This window comes from Opisthorchis viverrini, assembly GCF_000715545.1.
Source record: "Opisthorchis viverrini unplaced genomic scaffold opera_v5_214, whole genome shotgun sequence".
Lineage (NCBI taxonomy): Eukaryota > Metazoa > Platyhelminthes > Trematoda > Opisthorchiida > Opisthorchiidae > Opisthorchis > Opisthorchis viverrini.
This window is the reverse complement of record NW_008751869.1, coordinates 777,760-788,873: the sequence shown is the minus strand read 5'-3', so window position 1 is coordinate 788,873 and position 11,114 is coordinate 777,760. Positions and strand designations below refer to the sequence as shown.

At 45.3% G+C, this 11,114-nt stretch overlaps 1 protein-coding gene across 1 annotated transcript in view; it reads left to right on the top strand.

Annotated features, from left to right (window-relative positions):
* Window positions 1–5,138, top strand: part of T265_14542 (hypothetical protein) — a gene marked incomplete at both ends in the record, with an annotated part of 21,896 nt that extends 16,758 nt beyond the window's left edge. Inside the window, 2 exons of the mRNA XM_009174123.1 lie at window positions 1,691–1,766; window positions 4,621–5,138. Coding sequence (XP_009172387.1) covers window positions 1,691–1,766; window positions 4,621–4,927 — 383 coding nt within the window. The remainder of the gene's footprint in view (window positions 1–1,690; window positions 1,767–4,620) is intronic.
* Between the last annotated feature and the right edge of the window lie 5,976 nt (window positions 5,139–11,114).

Here is an 11,114-nt window from a genome sequence, read left to right as displayed (position 1 = left end):
TAAATCCTCCACAACGTCGAACTGCACGTTTTCGAACATTGTGCCACCTCGGCCTTTGCGTTGCGGTATCATTCGCATCACATCACCTGCAGAATACAATGGAGTAGATGTGCGAATATAGTCTTCCCTCTCAGGTATCACTGACTTATAACCATGTCGGTTTGCTTGAATACAGCGTTTTGTATGTGTGATATAACCCTGTAGGGTCTGTCATGCTGCACAAGCGTGTTGAGAAGTACGATTCTGCCGGTGGAATGCGCCACAATTTTGAAACCAAGGAACGGCAAGAGTATGGATCTCATATGCGCATGCCGTTGTTCTAACAGTTGACGGAGTTGGAAGAAGTCTTCTCCACCACCCCTTCTGGACCGGAATCCCTCCTCGGGTCGCGTTCCTATATGGTTACGTCAAGCGACGTCCTGTCCTTGAAACTTTGCCGTTACAAACGATTCGAAATCAATATCTAAATATGACCCGATTCATCCGACTGGTTTTGTTGTCCACAACAAAGTAAGCTGTTACTCTCCCTCAAATTGTGGGCTCTCTTTTCATACATGCCTGTTGTCTGTGCAAAATGGAGTTCCAAGATCGAAGCGCACTTGTCGGACAGCAAACCCCTTTCGACGTTTACTCGCTACCTGTCGTGAACCCCTGGGCCGCGTGAACCACGGGCCACTACTGATTGTCCTGATAGTGATGAAGGAAGGAGTCTTGCTCGACTATGTACTTATTCATACTCTGCGTACTGCCCGGGTCGTCTGTGAAAGCCTTGTAAAAAGTGAATTAGCGTTTGAGTATGTTTACATCCATCTTGGCGGATTCTCACCCCGATACTTTTGAAAATGCTACACCAGGGTACAACTGGCTACCGGAGATTTGATCACATTCGTGCTGCTGATGTACTTATTCATACTCTGCGTACTGCCCGGGTCGTCTGTGAAAATGCTACACCAGGGCACAACTGGCTACCGGAGATTTGATCACATTTCTTCGTGCTGCTGAGGCCTGTTTGGCTAGTCATCTTAGGAGAGAATCGACACTCACGGGAACGTCTATTGCTGATTACCATCTGTTTATATGCAACACTAACTCCTGAAGAACTAAAACTTCCTGGTCACATGTTCTTTTACATTTGAGGCAGCCTTAAACGGAGGACGATCAAATCATTGTCAGCTATCATTCCTTCTGGACCAGTCATGTGGAATGTGGTCATGCGCTGGAACGGGCTTGCGGCTCAGCACCACTAGCTTCACTGGGACGGCGGATATAGGAAAGAACCTATAGCGCGTATTCAAACTGAATATCAAGCGTCAAGTGGTTGAGAGGCCTAGGTTTAAGAAGGTTTGAGAAATAGATGGAGAAGTATGTTCCATAGGTGTGCGGAAAATGTCCTGACTCGTCCATGCACCAGGCCCTAAGACCCCTGCGCGACCGGCCACAAGTGAAACCATTGTTCGCTGATTTCTGGTAAAGCTGCTCATGAGGATAAAATTCTTCGATTAGGTAGGCGACCTTGTTCAGAGCAATCTGAGGCTTGCTCTTGGGGTAGTGTTGTACGATTTTCTTTGAAAACGATGAGCCATTTCTTTCTGAATGGCCTCACTTTTTTCAGCTAGAATGAACACCTTATCACGGTATCCCTGGAAGCATTTGTCAATTGTTTTCTCTCTTCCCGACCGACCCAACTCAGATCAGATTGACTTCTTTCAAACCGTTTCCGCTGAAGCTGCCCTCGTTCGTACACAGTTTATGGCCTGCGGTCTTCGGTAGGTCCAGCTTTTTTCTTCTCCCTCCTTGTCGTAGCTGACTACTTTGAAGAAATGGTTAGTACAAGGGTTTTACAGAAATTTGTGAAAAGTTTGGTATAACCTCTCTCAACTGACATACTTCTTTCAAGCTATACGCATGGAAATGTACCCGAGTATTGGTGAAGTGGGTCTATTTACTGGTAGTTCATCTGTTTGCCCAGCCCGACATTTAGTCTGTAAACGTCACGTCACTGATGGAGAAGACGCCATCGGCGTGGACTGACGAATAGATTAGTAGCCACGTGATCAACTACCAGTGTAACCGTGATACTACTGATGGGGAGGCATGCAAGTAGTATGTTTCCTCGTAAATTCGCTTCATGTCTCTTGAAAAGGGAGATCTGTTGCGAAATTTGTAGAGTTGCTTTGTAGTATTTGCTTGGACTTGCGTAACAGTCAATGAATATCCGGGACAGTTCAGGAAGACGCGTTCAAGAGAAGATGGATGTTGAGTTTTTGTAAACAAGATGCATATGGGAGTTTTGCTTCCCTGTCCAATAGTCTGTAACTCGTCAGTTGGTATTTTCTAATAACTCCTCAGCGAAGGCACAACGTCGTTGTGCTTCTGATCGGGACTACAGAAGGCTTGCGGAGACGACATCACTGACAGGAGTAGATGGATGGTAATGGGCTATTATCCACTGCGGACACCGGCACGAATTATCAGCGAGTGGATGAACTAGCTTGTACGGACACCGGCGTTGCGTTGCCTGCAGATGCTGCACAACTGGACTGTGATCACAATGTCGTTCGAAAAGTGCATACAAATAGGGTTCTTTGGCGGTTAACATCTAATTTGAAGAACAGACCAGTGGAGTTGTGGTCTGCACTGCTGGGAGCGCTTGGAACTAACGAAGGCATGAAGTTTCTGGTTTGGTCAAAGGGCATGGAACGTTGGTGATCTGAAACAACCCATGAAATAACATGACACCTCCAAGGCCGAAGAAACTCAAGAGGCAGCGAGATTGAAAGGTCGTGTGAAGCAACGCACATAATGATGCACATCTGAAACTGTTCATCGCTTCTGATGGGGATTGTATTAAGTAGTTCAAAAAAATCGTTCAGCTGTAGCACCCTTTCGGTGCCAAACTGCCATGCAACCCGGAGGTTGCACGAGGGCTGGGATACTGCCAGGTTGCCTAAGCCTGGACAGGGAGGTCGAGAGGCAGAGGTCGGGTTCGAACCACGGACCTTGTGGTCAGTAAACTCGCGCTCTAACCATTTGGACCATCTCGCATGCGAAAGGATTAGTCTAAGAACATGAAATTTGGACGGCACAGATCGACTGATAAAAACGTTGTCAACCTTTCGCTACTTCTGATATAACCCTCATAGTTATGGAAGTTCCGCGTAAGGAACTCGATACCGCAGGACTCTGTCGCGGGGTGTAGCTCGTGCATCCACTGCACAGTCTGCGAAACAACAGGGAGATCCGATGTAATGACGTTCGGGTGCGAATCTCATCCACACAATCCTCTGGGCCTGTCTTTCTCTTGAGCACGATCGTAAACCACTTCTGTTGAAGTCGCCTAGAGAGTTATGGCTACAGCCGCATGCAAACAGGCTTCTGGAGCCACAAGTGAAATTTAAGTGTCCAACGAAAACCGAATCGCAAGAACATGGCAAACTCGTCGATTAGAGGTGTTACTGTTTCCGTGACATTCTGTTTACTGTGTCTGTGGAAGGGTGGTTCTAGCTTGTCGTACTCTATGTCCTCAGACTCCACTCACCTAGCATGTTCCTTCTGCAGCGGACGATTGGAAATGCTTCTTTCTGATATCAATTTGTCTTCGTCTGCGAGTAAATCCCATCGTACACCGTTTCCTGTTTTGTTTGTCACAGCAATCCCTTGAGGAGTGGTCTGGACTCATACTGCTCTCCGCGATAGGATTTTTTCCAGGTGACCCGCGTTTGGAGCCCAGGAAAGGGCAGGTTGCAAAAGTCGGCTGCAGGAATCCCACACTGGTTGCCCAAGATCCGATTGCAACTAACTATACTTCATTCAATATGACCGAGGTATTTTTGAAAAATGAGAATACCGGATTACTTAAACTTTCGGACATTTGTATGCTTGGAAACACAGGTTTGGCTGTTGTTGCTGCTCCGCCTTGCAGCGTTGACGAGATCACAGTAAGGCCCGAACTTGGTTCCGGTGTCAGCTTAGGGAAAATCGTGAGTTTCAGACGGTTTTGAAAGTGACACGTTCTTCATCTAGTCAACAAGCTTCTTCATAGTGACCTGTTCTTTGTGTATGAGCACCTTATTGGAAGAAATACTGCTAATAATCGTTCAGCGGTAACACCCTTTCGGTGCCTAACTGCCATGCTATCTGGAGGAAGCACCAGGGCTGGCGTACCGTCAGGTTGCCCAAACCCAGACAGGGGAAGTCTAGAGATCGGGTTCGAACTACGGACCTTCCGGTCAGTGGATCCGCACTCTTACCACTTGAGCTATCTCGCCCCGAAGAAATAACTTTATGTTGTCTGGATCATATACCATACTTCCTTGCGCTCCTGGATCCCAACGAGCATAGTAAGCAACTTTCGGAAACACAAGATTGCGGGGTTTCTCATGCCTCTTGAAAAGCTATTCAAAATAAGGCCCAAAACGATGAAAGCGCTCAAAACCCATTTTTAGTGTACAATCCATATTTTGATTTTGTTTGAGATGTCAGTTCCGCGAGCATTGTTTCACATATTGATGTATGCATGCGAAGAGCGCGCTTCAGGTCTATCCGGCTTTTTGCTTTTTAAAACATACTACTAGCTACTCTCCAGTAGTTTAAGACAATACATATTTCCCTTCGAACTAGGTCAACGGACGCGTTCATTGGGATGACACTGATGGGTCGACACCAGACACTGGACGCAGTAAGGCAGTGTCTTGATCGGATTGACTACGGGAAGAGTATAGAATTCATGACTCACCCGGGCTATGCTTTAGAGAAGTCGCTTGCTGGAGAGGCTGGTTGTGGATGTGGTGGGGATGATTTCGCCTGCTCAACGGACCGCGAGCATGAAATGGAATTTTTGCTCAATCCCACGTACGGTCGCTTGTTCTATCGTGGAGACTATCAGCGCACAAGCTTTGCTGAGCTTTTGTCTGGGAAGTATTGGTAGTAATCTTTGATCGTCGACTTTTATGACTTTTTGAATACTTCACCTACTTCTAGTCTCAGTTTTCCAACTTCATAATGGCTGTCATGAGTTTCTCCTTTTTGTTTGTGATATTTTTTTTAACAAAAATGTGTAGCTATTGAGCTATGTCTGATGGACTTATTTTTCCATTACTATTACTGATTAATATAGCATTTCTCATTGAATCCGGGACATTTTTTATTTCAGAGGATAGGGGATCATGTCCACACAAAATGGGCTTTGTCGCGGTCTTCCTTGATTCACCTTCGGTCCCTAGATTTCCCATTCCAACAGGTGCTTATTTTGCTGGCGTTCTAGACGGGACCCAGAAGTACACTGAAAATCTGTTGAACTACAAAACTCAGTAACATCGATGGCAACTGTATGTTTAAATCAAACCTGACCGTTACTCCTGTTCACCGTGGGCGTACTTAGGTCACAGCAATAGACTTGAAAGAAAGCCTGTGGTTTTCTGCAATCTTCAGTCAAGCCATATTAAATCAGCAATGGATTTACCCATCCTATGAGGTGAAGTGTCACCGGCGGCAACTCTCTCATTGAAAACAGATGTTTACTCCCTCCACGCCGACGTTTGTTCTAGTGACGGCCTCGCATTCCATCCTCCGCAGAAACAGCTTCCATTACGAATGGAATCTTACCTCCTTCCTTTCACGGTCTTCGATTGGTTATGCAAATCACCATCACTAGGTTCGGCTTCAGCTTTTTCTTCATCAAAGAGGCACTGCTATCACAGTTTGCCATATGTTTTCCAGTAATGGACGGAACCTACCCAACCGACTTTTCTTATTCTCACCGGACTCGGGCCTACAATGTAACGAGAGAGTGTAAAGTTGTAGCGGCTGTGTAGCAACGTAGCCGAATGTTTTTTAACCGAATGTGGTCACCATTCTTCAGCGAATTAAACTACGAACACAGTCCCTGATAAACTCACTCGGCTTGTCTTATTTGGTCCAGCCTGCAGAATTGCGCGCCTGAGAATTTGTCGGATTCTGTACGCATGCGTGATGTGATCAATATAAGCTCGTTTGAAGTATACTGAAGTACTTGAGCTCTTTTCCTGCCTCGTACGGCTGTCGGTGCTACTCGCCTTCCAGGATGGGGACCGCGTAATCCTCGCTGTGCCTGGTTGGAGACTCTACAAGATATGGCTGCCAACCGATGTCAGTGGCGTTCTTGTTGTCAGCTTCTATCCAGATTGCCTGAGTGAATGTCTGGTGGTGTAGTCACCTCGGAATGATTATGTTAAGCTAGCACTAAGTCCTTCCCCCGTCCACCTTTATTCTTTTCTTTACAATAAGGCTTTTAAATAAGTCATGGTTGTACGGCAGTGAAGCATCGGTGTTGAACACTGATGTCATGCTGTCGACGATGATGATGATAACGGCGTTCAGAAGGTGGCGCTTCCAACTTTACGACTTGCAAGGAGTTTTCCACCATTGTGGTGACGATTCGTACAAGTTGAGGGAGCGAGGTGGTGAACAGAACAGATGGTGACCGAATGATTCCAGTACCTAACCCAAAAATCAAGACAAAACTCCCTGAAGGTCAGGATTGCAATATCACGGAATCAGATTGTGCAAGGTTTTTACCTCAATTCCACATCTAAGTGGCAACAAAAGTTTTATCGAGGTGTTATTAGCAATCCCTTCACTGATTTGGCTATTTCGGTTGATTGAACCATCTGCTTCAGGTTTTCCGGTTTCTCTCTTCACAATACCTGATGTTGCAATGAAGTTCAGCTGTTTAGCAACTGTTACGCAATTGTTGGTACGATACTAATTAAGAAAAGAGATTGGTTCAGAGAATTTCGGATTATTTCTCGTTTCACGTGACTACACGGTAACCCGACCTTCGTCATCACATGTAATTTATTGTCAGTTGTGCCATTCCTTTCGGTCACGTGACGATTTGCTTACTGAAAAGTTTGAATTGGTCGCCCTAAAATAGTCCAGAACAGTTGCGCCTTTTCGTCAAATAACCAGGAGAGATGAACGTGTTGGCGCCTTTTCGTCAAATAACCAGGAGAGATAGAGAGTTGAGCGTGTTATGCATTTATGGCCTTGGGAACTGACAGGCTCAGCAGGTCGTTCTGCGTTTATTTGCGATTCAACAAACGATGATTCGTTTTGCGCAAATTTTACGCTTCAGCGGTCTAAGGTAGATTTGGCTAGATACTGTCATTCGGAAATGGATATCGAGGGCAACCGTTTGTCAGGTGTGATTGACCTTGAAGAAAGAAGGCCACCCTAGAGGATAACTAAACACTGTTAGACGTCCTTTTAAAAAGGTTTCACAGGTATTTGCGAAGAGTAAAATTTCACGTCATTCTTGCTTATGATATTAGCAGTTTGCTGATTCGTCCGGCAAGCTGGTCAGATCAGTTGCAAACGCTTCATCGCTGTTCGAGGTGATATCATTCATACACGGTGATTTAGAGATTTCCTCTGGTTTAGTGGTTCGTCCGTTTGTAAATGCTTGAGCGTTTGTGATCAAACTGAGCTGTTCTCATTCGTCTTAGTAACCTGTAGCTTAATGTGCTTGGTGTCTTTCTGCCTGTATGTTCTGATATTTCTCCACCTGTCTTTGTACGTTCACCTTAGTATCTTTTTGTCAGAGAATCGTTTTCCAGCAGTCGTTATCAGCGCACTCCGCCGACTTTACAGTCCTTCGATCTCCGTTTGTTTGGCATGAGAAGACAGGGTGACACCAGTAAAGGATGTAGTCGACGAATAATGTGTCTTTTGCTCGCAAAAGGTTCGGTTACTGTCCGAACAGTCTGAGAACCGTCAAAACGTCCTCTTTGACAATTTCTCATTCAGTTCTCGCAGCTGTATAAAAGATAGCGAAACAGAGCGCTGCTAGGACATAACGGTTTTATCGAACGAAGCACCAGTTGTCACGAGAATTGATTCGCTTGACGGAGGAGAAAGCAACTGGATAGGTTTTTCTTGGATCGTGAACCATGTTTCTTGAACTAGTTGAAGTCTTCGGCTTTACGAAACGGTCAGATTTCGGTATATAAGTTCAAATGTGGTTCTTCTCAAAGTTTCTTTTGGATGAATGAGTCTGGTTTGCGCATGTGAACTACGCTCACGTTAGCTGTGGAGAGCAGCTTGCTTCTCATTCGGGGGGTCGATGTTTGTCTGTACTGGCGAAGGGTTCTACATACGCGGTTGAGATTCATCTGGTGGCAGAGCTGCGATGTTGACAATCCTTGTTTCACCTCCTACATACCATGAAGACTTGCTTAGATTGACGGCTTTATAGTGCCTATCTGGCATGCCTCAAGCGAGGTGGCTTTAAGCGGTTGTCTCAGTTAAAGGTGCTTGAAAAATCTGTTTGCATTTGAACATCATGCTAAGCGTACAGTAGAGAAATCCACAAGCGTGCTCATATCGAAAGGGGCCTCAGAGGTTTCCAGTTAGTGGAATTTGATAACCGAAGCCCCAGAAACGGTGACCAATTGTGCGTAAAGGTGTACCAGGCTTATTCACTAACTCAAATACGCATATTTTTGGGTGTCCCCTCGCTGTTCGGCCGTCAGTCGCTTGTGACTTGAAAGGTGTCCAGCTGAGATGTTGAAGGAAAGAATATTCATATCACTTTAAAAGGTAACCATTAGGATTGTGGAAGACCTGCCTTTCAAGTTGCCACGCTGAAAAAATGATGGACTTTCTTCAGTTCCATGATGTGCTACCCCAAACATCGTTAAGGATGCAGCAACCTGCGCCCAGTACTACTCAGGTTGTTTTAGTTTGTCTTCAATGAATATGGTTGACTCGTTATTATGCCAATACATTTTCATTAACTCGGCACCGCTCAAATTTCGCGTCCATAAGTTTTCCGTCGATTGCCAAGTCAAGGAAGGTCACATGACTCTACGGGTTCGTCAGGATCGTTTGAACTATTCACTGGTCGATTGGACATTAAAAATGTCAGCTGGAGGCAGCGAGGGTGTGATCGGTTCATTCAGTTTCCACTCCACCGACTTTAACTTACTTCTTCAGGATGCAGCTGAATCACAAAGAGAACAGGTTCCATCAGCGAACTACGCTCATTTGCAAACAAATTCGGTTTCTCGAGAAACTCACCTGGAACCCAACTGAATCTCTCGTTTATGATGTCAAACCATATTTGTTTGCGAATGAGTTTGTTTCGCTAACTTCGTATCATTTGGTCTAAATTAGAACATATGGAAACTTGAGAACTGTGCCTAGCTAATGAGCCCCAAGAAGGGCGAAACCGGTCATGGGCTGTCGAAGAATCTTCAGCAACCTTATGAGTAGCGTATTAGGTTCCACCAGTCTTTCTGACGGAATTAATTGTCGACTATCGATGGTCATTTCTAATACCTCACTTGTTCGTTCACCTGACAAGATTTGTTAGAGCTCTATGCAAACACTGATCAGTCAACCTGAATCGATAAAGCAGTTTAGAGAGACAAGAGACAAACTAGCCATCAGAGTTGGAAGTAAAAAGGTTCAGTCGAAAACCTTGTCTGAGTTTTTGGGTTGCGTGCTGCCTGGATGCGGATGTTTTCAAGAGCCAACTAATGGCGAACAGTTGTCATAACTTTGGTCCCTCTGTACTGCTTCAAATTCGTAAACACGCCAGCAGTACTCCCTGAGTAAAGGTCAGCACGATGGCGGAGGTTGTTGCCCGTAATTCTTGTTGCGGATAAGGTAGTTCACCCGGTGTGCATGATGAATCGTTTTACCACTCGCCATGACTAAAATTGGGGCTCAGTGGCTTAGGCAACCCAGCACTCATTCTTCATTCGGGTGGCATTGTAACTAGGCATAAAAGTGGCGCTACAGCCGAACGGTTTCTATGGCTTCATGACGATGCTGAGAAGGGAGACCGAAAGAATTTGCCAGTAATTAAATTTGTAGTTCACCGGGTGTGCATGATGAATCGTTTTACCACTCGCCATAACTAAAATTGGGGCTCAGTGGTTTAGGCAACCCAGCACTCGTGCTTCCTTCGGGTGGCATTGCAACTAGACACCGAAAGGGCGCTATAGCCGAACGATTTCTATGGATTCATGACGATGCTGAGAAGGGAGACCGAAAGAATTTGCCAGGCCGTAATTAAATTTCGCGCATCACACTGCGAAAATACGTGTAGTGTCAGTAGAAGTTGTATATCCACACAGGCGTGCACCCGCACACACCGACAGTCATGCTACCGTGGCATCCGTCCCCTCCCCCATCCCCGTCTGATGTCCATCCACACGGGATAGATGTAACCACAGACAACTCGTGCTGGGCAACGTCCGGAACCACTTGAAGACCTTTTGATTTGATGTGGTTTTCAAACTCACCCTTGTCAAGTTAACCGAACATTGTTCACGTGCATAATACCTTTCAGAAGAACAAATACTTTTCAGCAATCGAAAGTTGGATGGAACCAGGTGATGTTGGGGAAACGTAACTTTTCCTATGGTGCTACGTTGTCATTTCTCTCGATTTGGAACCACTCCTCATCAACCCTTAGTAGTTCTCTGCGTACTTTGCATCTTCTGGTCCAAAATGTTGAACAACCCAACCTAATCATACAGTCAGCTGATTATTCGTGATAACTTCCCAGAATAGATGAGTAGAGAACATTTCACTTTAGTAGAATCCGAGAGGTGTATCATCCTCGAGGGGTTTTCCAGCCAACTTCCTGACTACTTCTATCCATTTAAGTGGCGTTCTAAAATTGAATGCACCTCTTGAGCTAGTATTGACGAGTAGTAAAACCTTGGAAGGGTACACCAAAGTTCTTTACGTAACTTAAGTGCTTATTGATTTATCCCGTCTTCTCATTAGTCTCGGCTTCCTCAGTGAATTTCCCTGCTTGTTTCTAACGTCTCTCGTTACTGGTAGGAAACCCTTGTCCAGAGCGCATATTAGCTTAGAGTTCCTGCCACAAAGAAGCAGGATTTTCTTAATAGCATTATTCAACTGCATCTGAAATTCATCATCCGTGCATCCGAACTGTGCAGCAGATATTCCATATTTTATGATACATGCCTAGACGATTGAAAGGCTGATGTACTTCCCTGTTTGACTGATCAGGTGGGACCATCATCATGTATGCGGTGTTATTAACCTTTGGGATTTCCGATGTCGGACATCAATAAAATGAATTATTACGGTTCATT